Consider the following 17352-nt stretch of genomic DNA (forward strand, 5'->3'; position numbering starts at 1 on the left):
TTCCCATCTCTCTTTCTCAGACATCCTGAAGAAATTCAACCCTTCCCTCCAGGGATTCTCCAAGGGTCAGGGCTTTCTGCAGAATAACGGCTTCAACATGGCGGTGCCTGGAGCCATGGCCTTGTGAGTAGAGAGCTAAGTTTAGACCTCTCTGTTCCCTCGTCCACTCACTGTCCTCTTTTTCCTGTCAATCTATTTCCCTTCCTTTTCTTTTGTGTCATCCTTTCATTTCCAGCAGCTCTGGCTGCTAGCCTATCACCTCCCCCTTAGTTTCTCCTGTCTTTTCTTCTCATTTGAATAAAGGCATAATAAACACCACATTTTAACAAATGTCTCTTGTAGTGACATCGCAGCCCAAGTCCAAGCTCTCATCAAGGCCATGAAAGATGACAAGGTGAGACTCTGTTCTATGTCCCATTGGCACCTGTTCCATACATAGTGCTCTACTTTTGACCAGAGTTCTATGGGCCCTAGTCAAAAGTAGTGCACCACATGGAGAATCGGTTTCAATTTGGGACGCAGCCTCTGCAATGTGTTGAATAGTTATACTGGACTCAGTTAGTAATCATAATTCCATATTGTTGTATTATATACGTGTATGATAATCTATAGCTATTTTTCTCTCTTCTCATTGTATCCCTTCGTCTTCCACACAGAAGGTGAATTTTGAACAGGATTGGAAGCTAGTGACCTTATTAGTTGGTGCCAGGGATCTGTGTGATTATTGCATGGACCATGTATGTATTCTTATCCTAAAGTCAAACAAAAGACACAAAAAAGTATTACAATCTTAATAACTTTGTTGCACACTGGGGAACTGTGGTTAAAAATAGTGTTATTTACTGTATGCTCTTCTTTGCACAGAACAACCTTACACCCAAGAACTACAGTGAGAATCTGATGTTGAGCCTGGACATGCTGTACAAAGAGGTAAGTGATGGACAGCTTGGTAATGGAGATCTATTATAGGTGAATGCCTGTACTTACTCAACAAGGATCATTTGCAGAATCTAAAGATCTTAAACCCCTCTTTTCTCTCTCCCTCCATCTCTCTCGCTAAGGTACCCAGGGTAATGGTCAATGTTATCGAGGTTCTGGAAATGAATCCGTTGAGGAGTGTCAGGAAGAACGATCTGGTCTGCAACCTCATACAGAGGTTTGTTTGGGACCTCCCCATTCCCCCACGAAGACGGCAGCCACACCCATTGCATCGTATGTCGGTAGAATGTGTATATTCAGAATGTTTCCTCTCAAGTGTCTTTGTTTTTGCACAGGAATGCTTGCCCCTGCTTTTTGAACCCTGAAGAGAATTCTCCTGAGCTTGCAGAGGTTAGGCGGATCAACCAGGAGTACCAGGTAAGTGCAGAAAAAGGTCTGAACTACCAGTCTTAAAACATCTGGAATTTGGAGGGTCTTTGCCAATGTTCCAATGTGTCATGTAAAGTGTGTTACTCAGAGATACATAAGCTCCACAGATAAAGATACAGGGATTCGATGTGATGCGATCAATCCGACACAATTCTACAATACTTAACAGTGTCTCTTTGTTCTCTCTACCCTCTCTGTGCTTCTGTCCAGATCGAGACTGAGAGACTGGTCTCTGGGGTGCGCTATGATGGGCGAGAGGACTTCACTGTAGTTGTTCAACCCTACTTACGAAACGCATTTGTCCCTCTCATTGGGGTGAGTGTGGTTTAACTGCGCACACACACACATGCATGCATGTATGCGCAAGCCCGCACAAACACACACACACACACTGACACTGCGTTCTCTTGTCTCCTCAGATTGGGAAGCCTGACCTGAGTTTCTTCTCAGTGGACTGTTTCCACATCAGTGAGCGAGCACACGCTGAGATGGCCATTGCTCTCTGGAACAACATGGTAAAGACAGCCACATAAAGAGTAGTGTGGTCCCAGATCTGTTTGTGCTGTCTTGCCAACTCCCCATGTTCATTTTCAAGACAGCACCCACAGATCTGGGACCAGGCTACATAGAGAGCACTCTTTTTTATTTGACCTTTATTTAACTAGGCAAGTCATTTAAGAACAAATTCTTATTTTCAATGACGGCCTAGGAACAGTGGGTTAACTGCCTTGTTCAGGGGCAGAACAACAGATTTTTACCTTGTCAGCTCGGAGATTCGATCTTGCAACTTTTCAGTTACTCGTCCAACGCTCTAACCACTAGGCTACCTGCCCCTCTGAAGCTTAACTCAAAACACATGAGCTCTATGGTCAGTGTATTTCCAGGCATACAGGTTTGTGGTCTGACAACGTTATTGTTTTGTTTTTACAGTTGGAGCCGGTAGGCATGAAGCAGGGCTACAACAACTTCACATACGACCGCACCAAGATCAACTGCCCCTCTGAGGTATGCTGAATGCACATGACATGAACACAACATTTATTGGGGAAAAGTTTGCCTGCTGAAAAAACTGCATAGACCAGCATATGCTGGTGACTAGTACTGGTTTCGCTGGTGACCAGCCTTGGTGACAATGACTGCCCCCTCTCATAGAAGCCCAGAAGTTCAAGGGCGACCACAGGCTGTTGTGTTCTTTGTTAGACATTCGTGGTGCCAATACTTGCTTCTATTAGACCAGCTGTGCAATACACGACCAAAAGTATGTGGACACCTGCTTGTCCAACTTCTCATTCCAAAATCACGGGCATTAATATGGAGTTTGTCCCCCCTTTGCTGCTATAACAGTGTCCACTCTTCTGGGAAGACTTTCTACTAGATGTGGGAACATTGCTGTGGGAACTTGCTTCCATTCAGCCATAAGCGCATTAGTAAGGTTGGGCAATTAGGCTTGGCTCGCGGATGGTGTTCCAATTCATCCCAATTGTTCGATGTAGTTGAGGTCAGGCCTTTGTGCAGGCCAGTCAAGTTCTTCTACACCGATTCCAACAAACCATTTCTGTATGGACCTCGCTTTGTGCATGTGGGCATTGTCATGCTGAAACAGGAAAGGGCCTTCCCCAAACTGTTGCCACAAAGTTGGAAGCACAGAATAGTCTAGAATGTCATTGTATGATGAAGCGTTAAGATTTTCCTAGACTGGAACTAAGGGGCCTAGCCCGAACCAGGAAAACCAGCCCCAGACCATTATTCCTCCTCCGCCAAACTTTACAGTTGGCACTATGCATTCGGGCAGGTAGTGTTTTCCTGGCATCGCCAAACCCATATTTGTCCGTCGGACTGCCAGATGGTGAAGCTTGGAACTCTGTAGTGAGTGTTGCAACCAAAGACAGATGATTTTTAAGCGCTGTGCGCTTCAGCACTTGGCGGCCCTGTTCTGTGAGCTTCTGTGGCCTACCACTTCGTAACTGAGCCATTGTTGCTCCTATACGTTTCTACTTCACAATAACAGCACTTACGGTTGACCGGAGTAGCTCTAGCAGGACAGAAATGTCATGAACTGACTTGTTGGAAAGGTGGCATCCTATGACGGTACCATGTTGAAAGTCACTGAGCTCTTCAGTAAGGATGGAGATTGCATGGCTGTGTGCTTGATTTTATACACATTTCAGCAACGGTTTTGCCAAAATAGCCAAATCCACTAATTTCAAGGAGTGTCTAGATACTTTTGTATATATAGTGTATGTCCTTGAACCAATTATTTAAAATTAAAGCTACAATATGTAACTTTTTAGGTGACCCGACCAAATTCACATAGAAATGTGAGTTATAGATCTGTCTTTGACATTGAAAGCGAGTCTAAGAAGCGGTGGATATGTTCTATGTGCGCTATTTCTATGCTTCCCGTTCTTAAGTTTCATTTTTGCATCTTTTATTTTCGGTTTTGTACACCAGCTTCAAACAGCTGAAAAGAAAATATTTGTGGATATGGAAAATATATTTCACACCGGTTTAGATGGTACAATTCTCTACACAATGACTGCTTGTTTTGCCAAATAAACTGAAATAAAATTAACAATAGGAATTTTAACAACCAGGAAACCAGAAAATATAATTTAGATTCTACCAGCAACCTGCAGTACCGCAGTCGGCCCGGTCGGCCTTCAACTTGCGATCCTCAATGAGAGGGGGCAGCACTGACCTAGCCTGCAACGTTACTTCCTGGACTAGCTCAATCTGCACATGTTATGTCTCTATGAGACACTATCTTATTTAGCTAAAAATCTACTTCTATGGGAAGATCTCAAGGGCATACTGCACGCATCCTGTCTCCTCGTCTCCTACTCAAAACACATTAGATGAGAAAGACAGAGGTCCCTCTCCCCTGACCTTCTCCTCCAATTTGTTTTTAGAACGATACGAGGAGAGAGGATGCAACGAGTATGCAATTTAGATCTTCCCCTTGGCTTCATATGCGCTATTGAGTCTTCACATAGGAATGAATGGTGTCACGTGATCAATGGCTTTATCCATTTACAGTATATATACAATCTATGAACCAGCTAGACCCTGCTGGTCAGACCAGCTTGACCAGCTAGACTAGGGATGGGCAACTTTTGTTGGCCACGGATAAATCCCCCCCCAAAAAAATCTAAATATATATACAGTACCAGTCAAAAATTTGGACACACCTACTCATTCATGGGTTTTTCTTCATTATTACTATTTTCTATATTGTAGAATAATAGTGAAGACATCAAATCTATGAAATAACACATATGAAATAATAATATTTTATATTTGAGATTCTTCAAAGTAGCCACCATTTGCCTTGATGACAGATTTGCACATGCTTGGCATTCTCTCAACGAGCTTCATGAGGTAGTCACCTGGAATGCATTTCAATTAACAGGTGTGCCTTGTTAAAAATTAATTTGTGGAATGTCTTTCCTTCTTAATGCGTTTGAGCCAATCAGTTGTGTCGTGACAAGTTAGGGGTGGTATACAGAAGATAGCGCTATTTAGGTAAAAGACCAAGTCTATATTATGGCAAGAGCAGCTCAAATAAGCAAAGAGAAACAACAGTCCATCGTTACTTTAAAACATGAAGGTCAGTCAACCTGGAAAATTACAAGAATTTTGAAAGTTTCTTCAAGTGCAGTCGCAAAAACCCTCAAGCACTATGATGAAACTGGCTCTCATGAGGACCACGGGTTACTTACTTATAAGTTAAATACTTATTTTCCACCATAATTTGCAAATAAATTCATTAAAAATCCTATAATGTGATTTTCTGGATTTTTTTCCCTCATTTTGTCTGTCATAGTTGAAGTGTACCTACGATGAAAATTACAGGCCTCTCGTCTTTTTAAGTGGGAGAACTTGCACAATTGGTGGCTGACTAAATACTTTTTAGCCCCACTGTACATATATATAATTAATTTTTTTACTCACAGTCTCAACTTGATCATATATGCATAGTCACTTTAACTATACATTCATGTACATACTACCTCAATTGGCCTGACCAACCAGTGCTCCCGCACATTGGCTAACCGGGCTATCTGCATTATGTTCTGCCACCCACCACCCGCCAACCCCTCTTTTACGCTACTACTACTCTCTGTTCATCATATATGCATAGTCCCTTTAACCATATCTACATGTACATACTACCTCAATCAGTCTGACTAACTGGTATGTATGTAGCCTCGCTACTTTTATAGCCTCGCTACTGTTATTTTTCACTGTCTTTTTACTGTTGTTTGCATTTCTTTACTTACCTATTGTTCACCTAATACCTAATACCTTTTTTGCACTATTGGTTAGAGCCTGTAAGTAAGCATTTCACTGTAATACCTGCTGTATTCGGTGCACGTGACAAATAAACTTTGATTTGATTTGAACTTACTGTTGAGTGTTAGAATAGTAAAATACTCAAAGTACAATTTCAAAATCTGGTTGTGCATCAGCAGTTTTCTCTTGTTATGTCAGTAACTGTCAGAGCAAAATGTGTAGAATTGCAGGAAATTAGCTGTTAAACTGCTATTTTGTCCCCTGCCACATGGCAAAATGAGTAGAATTGCATGAAATGAATTATAAAATTTCAATATCTTCTCTCCACCCCATGGCAAAATGTGCAGAATTGAAGCAAACTTGCTTTAACATTGCAACATTTCCTTACAGCCCATAGCAAACAAGAATGGCAGGAAATTAAATCTAAAACTTATCTCCGATGTCAAGAGTGGAGCCCCTTATGATGAGTTCAGATTTTTTTGTGGCCCCCACCCCAATCAAAGTTGCCCATCCCTGAGCTAGACCATGCTGGTCAGAGCAGCTTGACCAGCATAGGCCAATATGGACCAGCATAGACAAGCAAGGACCAGCTTGAAATGCATGCTGGTCTATGCTGTTTTTTTTAGCAGGGTTGATCAGGTGTTGGCTGAATTGGCAATCAGTGAGTCAGTTGTCGGCTTACTTGACAGTACGTGTGGGTTGTCGAGTGTGTTGTAAGTCGCTCTGGATAAGAGCGTCTGCTAAATGACTTAAATGTAAATGTAAATGTAAATGTTGGTTGAGCAGTAGACCATTTTAGTCATATCACCTACTGAAAGCTATTTCTTACAATGTCTAAGAAGAAGATCTATGCTCAGGTTAGTTTCCCCTGAACTGAAATTTGCTCTCTCCTTTAGGATCAACCCTTCATCTTCACTAAGGTCAATAGCCTCCCGAGTCCACCTGTTACCACCACCACCCCTGTCCCAGTCACTAACACCACCACCCCCAGCCCTGTGCTCCGGTGTGACTCCTCCATACCTGTGTGGGTGCCCGTGTTGCTGGGCGTCACTGGCTTACTGATCGGCTGGGGAATCACATGGCTACTCATGTCCTGCAGAGAACGGCGGAATAAGAGGAAAATGGGAGAGAAAGAGGTTGAGATGAAAGGAACTGGTTTCTAATGATATTCAGCAACAGATAACAAATACTTTTTTCTAGTTTGAATGTGGAAATACAGTGTCAAACGCATGTAGGTGGCATGGACAATCATTTAGCTTTGTATCAACCGAAATTGTTAAATTGTCAGTAACTATGTCATTGGGTATTTCAAGAGAAATGTTGGCATTCAATTGCATCATGTGAGCCCCTATGAATTACCAGGATGAATAGGTCAGCGTAACCCAAGCCCATTTGCAATAGAAGTTGGAGCCATTGTCCATGGAGATTAACAAAGGGAGAAAGGGTGGTATTTTATTGAGGGTACACAACAAGTTGCCTCACCATGTTAATATTTGATAGAGCTATGCTAGAGGGGTTACAATAAAAGTAATGGATATCCCCAAATTATGTTAATAAACTTAGAATGTACTTTGTTTGCAGGCAGGTCAGCTTCAATGAAGGGTAAGGAAAGCTACCTGCAAAATGTTTTGTACCCCCAAATACGATTTAAAAAAAGCTCGTACCGTACTGCTGGTTACAAATCTTTGCCAAAATACAGAAAGCCTGAGTGAACCAAAATAAATTTACACCGTTTGTACAGTAGTAGACCACGCCCTCTGCTGGTGAGCACGACGTAGTTCTCTCTGCGTAGTAGTTTTTAGTGTTTCAAAGAAAATGGCGGAAAGCGACCTCAACGTTGACAGCATCATCTCTCGATTGCTTGAAGGTATGCTGTTTTTGTTTTGCAATTAACCGTGTGGTTACTGGGTGGGGACAGCAAAGAAAAAGGATGTAACAATTTTATGTCATTTTCAGGTGTCGAAGAACGAATGTAAAATCATATTTGGTGACGCCAGTTGACTTTGCTAGCTAGCTAACGCGTCAGAGGAGAAAGGTGGGACTGGGAGAGTGGCTCAACAAACTAGTGACTTTAGCCTTAGCTAACTGTGTTATGCCCTGTTTAGGTAACTACCATTTAACTGTAACTAGTTAGTTAATTTGCCAAAAAAAGCAACATCTGTTTGAATATAAATATATCCTGTCACGTTTGATTTGTGTTATGCTAGCTAACGCGGTGTGTTACAGTAACGTTAGATATATGATCAAGCAAGCAAACGTTACTCTAGTTTACGAAATTAGCTAGTTAGATACTCTTTGCCTAGCGCAGGACATGGATGTTATTTTTTATATATATGTATGCACATTTTTATTGCTCGTTAGGCACTAGTGTTAGCTTTTAAACCTTGATGAGAGGGGGCTTTGCCAGCGTGAACACACACCCCTCTCCGTCCGTGTTGCTAGGTAGTCAGTTAAGCTAGTTAGATTCAGATTTGTTTTCAACGCAGGGCTGTATAGGGGCTATAACGTTAGTGAAGTAAGAATGCCTCTAACTTAGTCATATGTCTATGTGTAACGTTATAGGTAGCAATAACACAGAAAAGCCTGAGTTAGCTAGTATGCGTCAACTCGAGAGCAGTCACAACATTGATTTAACCTGCCATTGACGTCTACTCAGTTTCGCATCTGTAGCGAGTTAGTCATTTTACAAACCGCTTTCAATGTTGGTTTGGTATGTACCCACCTGAGCGTTTTATTTTCTGTACTGAAATCACCTATGGAAGATGTCACACTTCAGCCTACATGAAAAGCATGTTTTGTCTGGATTTCTTTTTTAATATAAATTGTTGAGATGTTGAAGACCACAGTCAACCTGATATTACACGCTGTACATTTTGCCATCAAACACCTTTTCGTGACACTGGCCCACTTGGAACACTCAGCAAAAGTGACAACCACCTGTTTTATTCAGTTCAGCACATTGCTGAACTGAAATTGCAGGCCTTTGAAAAATCCCAATTAGGGATGTTAATGGATAACCTTTAATTGGTTAGCCCTGGAAAATACACTTGACCAGTCATGCTTACCAGTCTATCGGTTAATTTTCATAATTGTGAGGAATAAAATTGGTGTGTGTAGTATTACATTGGTCTTCATGTATCTTATTTGTCACATTTGCAAAGCATACAGAGCCTAGTTTTAGGAACGGAATAGCCTATCACCTGTCAGCTCCTAAAAAAGGCTGGTACTGGAGTGGAAAGTGCTATTTTTATTTCTATTTTTATTTCTAAATCAAATCAAATGTATTTATATAGCCCTTCGTACATCAGCTGATATCTCAAAGTGTTGTATTATTGTGTTACTATTATTAGCCTAAAACCCCAAACAGCAAGCAATGCAGGTGTAAAAGCACGGTGGCTAGGAAAAACTCCCTAGAAAGGCCAAAACCTAGGAAGAAACCTAGAGAGGAACCAGGCTATGTGGGGTGGCCAGTCCTCTTCTGGCTGTGCCGGGTAGAGATAACAGAAAATGGCCAAGATGTTCAAATGTTCATAAATGACCAGCATGGTCGAATAATAATAAGGCAGAACAGTTGAAACTGGAGCAGCAGCACAGTCTCAACTAGCTCACCTCCCGTTCCCCAATCGAGTGCATAGGCTATAGTCAACGGTAGGCAGGCTATCAACGAGTCACCCACCACTTTGCAATGTGAGCTTGAGGCAGTATAATTGTTTGAAACCCAATCGTTTTACTTATTTCAAATAATGAGACATTTAAAGTAAAATCAAATGTTATTAGTCACATGAGCCGAATACAACTGCTTACTTACGAGCCGCTAACCAACAATGCAGTTTAAAAATATATATAAGAATAAGAACTAAAAGTAACAAGTAATTAAAGAGCAGCAGTAAAATAACGATAGCAAGACTATATACAGGGGGGCACTGGTTAGTTGAGGTCATATGTACATGTAGATAGAGTTATTAAAGTGACTATGCATAGATAACAGCTACTCTCTGTTGTTAAGAAGCCTATTGGACCTAGACTTGGTTCTCCGGTACTGTTTGCCGTGCGGTAGCAGAGAGAACAGTCTATGACTAGGGTGGCTGGAATCTTTTTAGGGCCTTCCTCTGACCGCCTGGTATAGAGGTCCTGGATGGCAGGAAGCTTGGCCCCAGTGATGTACTGGGCCGTTCGCACTACCCTCTTGTAGTGCCTTGGGGTCGGAACCCGAGCAGTTGCCATACCAGGCAGGGATGCAACCAGTCAGGATGCTCTCGATGGTAGAACCTTTTGAGGATTTGAGAACTCATGCCAAATCTTTTCAGTCTCCTGAGGGGGAATAGGTTTTGTCGTGCCCTCTTCACGACTGTCTTGGTGTGCTTGGACACCAAGGAACTTGAAGCTCTTAACCCTGCTCCACTGCAGCCCCGTCGATGAGAATGGGGGTGTTTCTGGTCTTTTTTTCCCCTGTAGTCCACAATCATCTCCTTTATCTTGATCATGTTGAGGTAGAACTTGTTGTCCTGGCACCACACGACCTGGTCTCTGACCTCCCTATAGGCTGTCTCATCGTTGTCAGTGATCAGGTCTACCACTGTTGTGTCATCGGCAAACTTAATGATGGTGTTGTGCCTGGCCGTGCAGTCATGAGTAAACATGGAGTACAGAAGGGCACTGAGCACGCACCCTTAAGGGGCCCCTGTGTTGAGGATCAGCGTGGCGCATATGTTGTTACCTACCCTTACCAGCTGGGGGTGGCCCGTCAGTAAGTCTAGAATCCAGTTGCAGAGGGAGGTGTTCTGATCTGTTGGAGTGGTATGCAAATTGGAGTGGGTCTAGGGTTTCTGTGATAATGGTGTTGATGTGAGCCATGACCAACCTTTCAAAGCACCTCATGGCTACAGACGTGAGTGCTATGGGTCGGTAGTCCATTAGGCAGGTTACCTTAGTGTTCTTGGGCACAGGCTAGAGGTTGACCGATTTATGATTTTTCAACGCCGATACCGATTATTGGAGGACCAAAAACAGCCTATACCGATTAATCTGACGATTTCTTTATATATATATATATAAAGAAATCGTTCTTATAGGCACTTTAGTATTGCCAGTGTAACAGTATAGCTTCCGTCCCTCTCCTCGCTCCTACCTGGGCTCGAACCAGGAACACATCGACAGCAGCCACCCTTGAAGCAGTGTTACCCATGCAGAGCAAGGGGAACAACCACTCCCAAGTCTCAGAGCGAGTGACGTTTGAAACGCTATTAGCGCGCACCCCGCTAACTAGCTGGCCATTTCACATCGGTTACACCTGCCTAATCTCGGGAGTTGATAGGCTTGAAGTCATAAACAGCGCAATGCTTGAAGCACAACTGAGCTGCTGGCGAAACGCACGAAAGTGCTGTTTGAATGAATGCTTACGAGCCTGCTGGTGCCTACCATCGCTCAGTCAGACTGCTCTATCAAATCATAGACTTAGTTATAACATGATAACACACAGAAATACGAGCCTTAAGTCATTAATATGGTCGAATCCGGAAACTATCATCTCGAAAACAAGACGTTTATTCTTTCAGTGAAAGACGGAACCGTTCCGTATTTTATCTAACGGGGTGGCATCCATAAGTCTAAATATTCCTGTTACATTGCACAACCTTCAATGTTATGTCATAATTACGTAAAATTCTGGCAGGTGGCCCAAACACTTGCATATACACTGACTCTGCGTGCAATGAACGCAAGAGAAGTGACACAATTTCACCTGGTTAATATTGCCTGCTAACATGGATTTCTTTTAGCTAAAAATGCAGGTTTAAAAAATATATACTTCTGTGTATTGATTTTAAGAAAGGCATTGATGTTTATGGTTAGTTACACATTGGAGCAACGATACGCACCGCATCGATTATATGCAACGCAGGACACGCTAGATAAACTAGTAATATCATCAACCATGTGTAGTTAACTAGTGATTATGATTGATTGATTGTTTTTTATAAGATAAGTTTAATGCTAGCTAGCAACTTACCTTGGCTTCTACTACATTCGCATAACAGGTAGGCTCCTTGTGGAGTGCAATGTAATCAGGTTGTTAGAGCGTTGGACTAGTTAACTGTAAGGTTGCAAGATTGAATCCCCCGAGCTGACAAGGTAAACATCTGTCGTTCTGCCCCTGAAGGAGGCAGTTAACACACCGTTCCTAGGCCGTCATTGAAAATAAGAATGTGTTCTTAACTGACTTGCCTAGTTAAATAAAGGTGACTAAATCAGTGTCCAAAAATACAAATTTCCGATTGTTATGAAAACTTAAAATCGGCCCTAATTAATAAGCCATTCCGATTAATCGGTCGACCTCTAGCACAGGCACAATGATGGTCTGCTTAAAACATGTTGGTATTACAGACTCGGACATGGAGAGGTTTAGTACACCACATCAGTCATTGGCTTCATCAATAAGTGCATCGATGACATCGTCCCCACAGTGACCGTACGTACATACTAGAGGTCGACCGATTATGAGTTTTCAACGCCGATACGGATTACTGGAGGACCAAAAAAGGCGATTAAATCAGCCGATATATATATATATATATATATATATGTATATGTAAAAGACAATTACAACAATACTGAATGAACAATGAATTATTTTAACTTAATATAATACATAAAATCAACGTAGCCTCAAATAAATAATGAAACATGTTTAATTTAGTTTAAATAATACAAAAACACAGTGTTGGAGGAGAAAGTAAAAGTGCAATATGTGCCATGTAAAAAAGCTAATGTGAACGACAGATGTTTACCTTGTCAGCTCGGGGGATTCAATCTTGCAACCTTACAGTTAACTAGTCCAACGCTCTAACCACCTGATTACATTGCACTCCACAAGGAGCCTGCCTGTTATGCGAATGCAGTAGAAGCCAAGGTAAGTTGCTAGCTAGCATTAAACTTATCTTATAAAAAACAATCAATCAATCATAATCACTAGTTAACTACACATGGTTGATGATATTACTAGTTTATCTAGCGTGTCCTGCGTTGCATATAATCGATGCGGTGCCTATCGAGGAATCCCAAAACATATTCCAGTCTGTGCTAGCAAAACAGTTCTGTAGCTTAGCATCATTTCTTACCTTGCTTCAAAGGTAGCCTAGCCAAAATCTCACTATAGAAACATGGAGGCAATTATTTCATAAGGACTTCATTGTGCCATTAACCAACCTTTCTCTCCTGTTCTATTGGTTTTTATATCAACTTTCTTTGTTTTTCCAGAAGCCAAATGTACAATCCTAGTCATATTAGCAACCCATCCAAGTGGTTGCTATTAGATTCCCCCTCTTTTTAAGTATCTAAAAGAGATTTTTATCTGTCACATATGGAACTCCTCACATTAGGTGCGCTGTTTAGAATTGTTTTTTTCATGCAAATATTTGAAAATAACATTTTATTAGCTGACGACAGGCTTGCTGTTGTTGCATGTTTCCATTAAGCTCTTATTGAAAAATGTCAGTTCCTTGTATGCATACATAGTATTTTCTGTTGGTCATGTCATTTTAAAAAAGAAAAACAATTCTGACAATGAGGGTCAGTTACTCGGCACGGAAATTTGTTTGCTCAGCAGCAAAATTGACATCCTTAATCCCAACTCAATTCCATCCAGACCACTAGCAGGGAGCTTGCCTAAGTCACCCAGTGACTCCCTGAAAAGTATTAGCCAAACTATTTGTGGGCTCCCAAGTGGCGCAGCGGTGTAAGGCACTGCATCTCAGTGCTAGAGCCGTCACTACAGACACTGGTTTGAATCCAGGAGGCCCCGGTGCTCAACTGAGCAAGAGGACAAGTACATTTGTGCCTAGTTTGAGAAACAGACAAGTCCTCAACTGGCAGCTTCATTAAATAGTACTCGCAAAACACCAGTCTCAATGTCAACAGTGAAGAGGCGACCCCGCGGGAGTTGCAAAGAAAAGCCTTATCTCAGTCTGGCCAATAAAGAGAAAAGATTAAGATGGGCAAAAGAACAGACACTGGACAGAGGAAGATTGGAAAAAAGTGTTATGGACAGACTTATTTAAGTTTGAGGTGTTCGGATCACAAAGAAGAACATTCGTGGGATGCAGAAAAAAGGAAAAGTTGCTGGAGCAGTGCTTGACCCCATCTGTCAAGCATGGTGGAGGCAATGTGATGGTCTGGGGGTGCTTTGTACGGTGGTGAAGGGGAGATTTGTACAGGGTAAAAGGGATCTTGAAGGAAGGGTAACATTCCATTTTGCAACGCCATGCCATACCTTGTGGACGGCGCTTAATTTGAGCCAATTTCCTCCTTCAACAGGACAATGACCCAAAACTGCTCCAAACTATGCAGGAACTATTTAGGGAAGAAGCCGTCAGCTGGTATTCTGTCTGTGCTGGCCACTCCATTATTGTCACCGGATCTCAACCCTATTGAGCTTGGGAGCAGTATGTTACGTAAGAAGTGCCCATCAAGCCAATTTGTGGGAGGTGCTTCAGAAAGCATAGGGTGAAATATCTTCAGATTACCTCAACAAATTGACAACTAGAATGCCAAAGGTCTACAAGGCTGTAATTCCTGCAAATGGACAATTCTTTGGCAAAAGAAAAGTTTGAAGGACACAATTTCAATTAAAAATCATTGTTTATAACCTTGCCAATGTCTTGACTATATTTCCTATTCATTTTGCAACTATTTTAATGTATGTTTCCATGGAAAACAAGAACATTTCTAAGTGACTCCAAACTTTTGAACGGTAGTACATGTGTCGTCGTCTGTTCTTTTTAAAAACATGTCGACAAGATGTTTTTTAGTCGGGAAAGCCCTACTGTCTATGAATTTGACTGGTTACACTTCTCCAGCCCTGTCCCTCAGCTGTTTAACGAAACAGGTGGGGCGAACACGCCACTTTAAGTGGTTGCATATTCTGCACTGGTTTGAAGACAATGAAAAGCACATTACACATTTAAAGCCAGCACGATTTAAAATGGAGAGAAGGGTCATGACTCGTGGTTGTGATTGATAGCCCTATCTTTCTCTCAAGTGCGAGGATGTCGTCCAGGGAAGATAGTCCAGATGACAGAGGCGGAGGTGCGGGGGTTGTGCATCAAGTCCCGGGAGATCTTCCTCAGTCAGCCCATTCTACTGGAGCTGGAGGCTCCGCTCAAAATCTGCGGTCAGTACAATGAATTATTCCTCTTCCTTCCTACTGCTATATCCTTACTCCTGGGCCCTCTCTTTCCCCCTGAGAGGACAAATAGCATATGAGAAATACCAGGGTTAGAAAAATATCAGCTGTCTGAATAAAGACATAGGCCTAATGTTTGTGAATTTACATGAACGTGAAAAGGGCATCCTCGCCCACACACAGTTGTCTTTAAACCAACATGTCAGAGAGAAAGGAGAGGATAGGATAACACATTGGAGAGACATAGGCCTAGCTCAGTAAGTAGAGCAGTAGGATTTCTAACCCTGGTATTTAGGATGTAAGTGGTATGTGTCTCCCTCAAGTGTATGCTACTCTGCAGGATGTGGCCATCTCCCTTCCAGCAAGGACAATCTGGATCAAGCTCACTCTCCACTCCTGCCAATTGTCCAGGCTATGTCAATCTCAATGTGACTACCCTGGTTAAAGAAAACCTAAAATAATGGTTGTCTCATAACCTCTCTGCTCTCGTTCTCCCACTAGGTGATATCCATGGCCAGTACACAGACCTGCTGCGGCTCTTTGAGTACGGGGGCTTCCCGCCGGAGGCTAACTACCTGTTCCTGGGAGACTACGTGGACCGAGGCAAGCAGTCCCTGGAGACCATCTGTCTACTGCTGGCCTACAAGATCAAATACCCCGAGAACTTCTTCCTACTCAGAGGCAACCACGAGTGTGCTTCCATCAACCGCATCTACGGTTTCTATGATGAGTGTAAGACAGGAAGCAGTGTCTCTCACACACATACACACGCTGAATCGGTTATCTTTCTGTGTCTGCGGCACTTTTTGTGGAAAGGGCCAACACACAAATGGAATTCATAATGGCAATGGTTTTGTGTTCTCTACTGAGTATACCAAAAATTAGGAACACCTTCCTAATATTGAGTTGCACCACCTCAGAACAGTCTCTTCATCTGGGCATGGACTCTACAAGGTGTTGAAAGTGTTCCACAGGGATGCTGGCGCATGTTGACTCCAATGCTTCCCACAGTTGTGTCAAGTTGGCTGGATATCTTTGGGGTGGTGGACCATTCTTGATACACACGAGAAACTGTTGAGCGTTATAAACCCAGCAGTGTTGACATAATCAAACCGGTGAGCCTGGAACCTACCATACCCAATTCAAAGGCACAAACAATCCAGTCTCAATTGTCTCTAGGCTAAAAACAAAAAGCTACGCTCATACTGTTCATCTATATTGATTTGAAGTGGATTTAACAAGTGACATCAGTAAGGGATCATAGCTTTCACCTGGTGTCATGGAAAGAGCAGGTGTTCTTAATGTTTTATATACTCTGTGTAATTCCATGTCTTTCTATGTTGTGTTCCCCAGGCAAACGCAGATTCAACATAAAGCTGTGGAAGACCTTCACAGATTGCTTCAACTGTCTGCCCATCGCCGCTATAATCGATGAGAAGATCTTCTGCTGCCATGGAGGTATTCGTGGGTGCTTTTCTATCAATTATTTTTCTATTAATATTTTTAATTCACAATCATCCCTCTTCCTCAGGTCTCTCTCCTGATCTACAGTCCATGGAGCAAATTCGACGCATCATGAGGCCAACCGATGTCCCTGACACAGGTGTGTAAACGTGTGTGTGTGGTACATGTGCCGTATTTGTGGTGGCTCTGACTGCACTCTCTCTGTGCTAGGACTGCTGTGTGATCTGCTGTGGTCGGATCCAGACAAAGACGTGCAGGGCTGGGGGGAAAACGACCGGGGCGTCTCCTTCACCTTTGGGGCTGACGTGGTCAGCAAGTTCCTCAACCGCCACGACCTGGACCTCATCTGCAGAGCCCACCAGGTAGAGCCTAATGTATGAGGGCTATGTTCATTTGGATGCATCTCTAAAGAAGGTTCATTAACTCATGTGTTGTTCTGTACTGGAAGGTTGTTGAGGACGGCTATGAGTTTTTTGCCAAACGGCAGCTGGTGACGCTGTTCTCGGCTCCCAACTACTGCGGGGAGTTTGATAACGCTGGGGGCATGATGAGCGTTGACGAGTCCCTCATGTGTTCCTTTCAGGTGAGAACTCGCACGTAAACACACTTACTGTGGATGAGTCTCCCAATGCTGGAAACAAACTGAGTATTAATACTTTCTCTCTCAGATTTTGAAGCCGTCAGAGAAAAAAGCTAAGTACCAGTATGGAGGGGTGAACTCGGGACGCCCCGTAACCCCGCCCCGTACTGCCCAAGCCCCCAAGAAGAGGTGAGCGTCTGCCCCCCGTCACGCATCCTTTCCCCTGCTGTCCCCTCCCTCCCATCTATAGGAAGCGCTCTAGCCCCCCCTGACCCCCACTCACCTCTTTCATATATGTGTAAAACATAAAATATTTGCTGTGAACTTTTTTTTTATTCATAATGTAGGTGACTTTGTGGTTTTTCAATGCTATGAAATGTGTTGCTCAGGTTAAGGTGCAGCAATACGATACAAACCTTTTGTGGAAAGGGGCAACACATTTGGAACCGCTGCTTTTCTGCCTTCAAAC

At 42.7% G+C, this 17352-nt stretch overlaps 2 protein-coding genes across 2 annotated transcripts in view; both read left to right on the plus strand.

Moving 5' to 3' along the window:
• The window catches only part of LOC115107933 (phospholipase B1, membrane-associated), a 30434-nt gene extending 23610 nt beyond the window's left edge, over positions 1-6824 (plus strand). Inside the window, exons 33-42 of the mRNA XM_029631712.2 lie at positions 21-123; positions 343-394; positions 657-737; positions 865-930; positions 1062-1156; positions 1275-1356; positions 1579-1683; positions 1788-1883; positions 2299-2373; positions 6558-6824. Coding sequence (XP_029487572.2) covers positions 21-123; positions 343-394; positions 657-737; positions 865-930; positions 1062-1156; positions 1275-1356; positions 1579-1683; positions 1788-1883; positions 2299-2373; positions 6558-6824 — 1022 coding nt within the window. The remainder of the gene's footprint in view (positions 1-20; positions 124-342; positions 395-656; positions 738-864; positions 931-1061; positions 1157-1274; positions 1357-1578; positions 1684-1787; positions 1884-2298; positions 2374-6557) is intronic.
• An 18-nt stretch (positions 6825-6842) lies between these two features.
• Positions 6843-17088, plus strand: LOC115107934 (serine/threonine-protein phosphatase PP1-beta catalytic subunit-like). The gene is made up of 8 exons (XM_029631713.2): positions 6843-7528; positions 14696-14827; positions 15341-15571; positions 16193-16297; positions 16371-16442; positions 16514-16665; positions 16752-16886; positions 16972-17088. Exons 1-8 carry the CDS (start codon positions 7477-7479, stop codon positions 17074-17076), a joined length of 984 nt encoding a protein of 327 aa, XP_029487573.1. The 5' UTR covers positions 6843-7476; the 3' UTR covers positions 17077-17088.
• Positions 17089-17352: the final 264 nt, after the last annotated feature.

The sequence above is a fragment of the Oncorhynchus nerka genome, linkage group LG24 (assembly GCF_034236695.1).
Source record: "Oncorhynchus nerka isolate Pitt River linkage group LG24, Oner_Uvic_2.0, whole genome shotgun sequence".
Classification (NCBI taxonomy): domain Eukaryota; kingdom Metazoa; phylum Chordata; class Actinopteri; order Salmoniformes; family Salmonidae; genus Oncorhynchus; species Oncorhynchus nerka.

What these genes read in the sequence shown, in the direction of transcription:
- LOC115107934 (XM_029631713.2), top strand. Translation starts at nt 7,477, where the DNA reads ATGGCGGAAAGCGACCTCAACGTTGACAGCATCATCTCTCGATTGCTT. An exon ending in CTACGGTTTCTATGATGAGT is followed by an intron (nt 15,572 to 16,192) that starts GTAAGACAGGAA and finishes TGTGTTCCCCAG; the next exon opens with GCAAACGCAGATTCAACATA. An exon ending in GATCTTCTGCTGCCATGGAG is followed by an intron (nt 16,298 to 16,370) that starts GTATTCGTGGGT and finishes CCTCTTCCTCAG; the next exon opens with GTCTCTCTCCTGATCTACAG.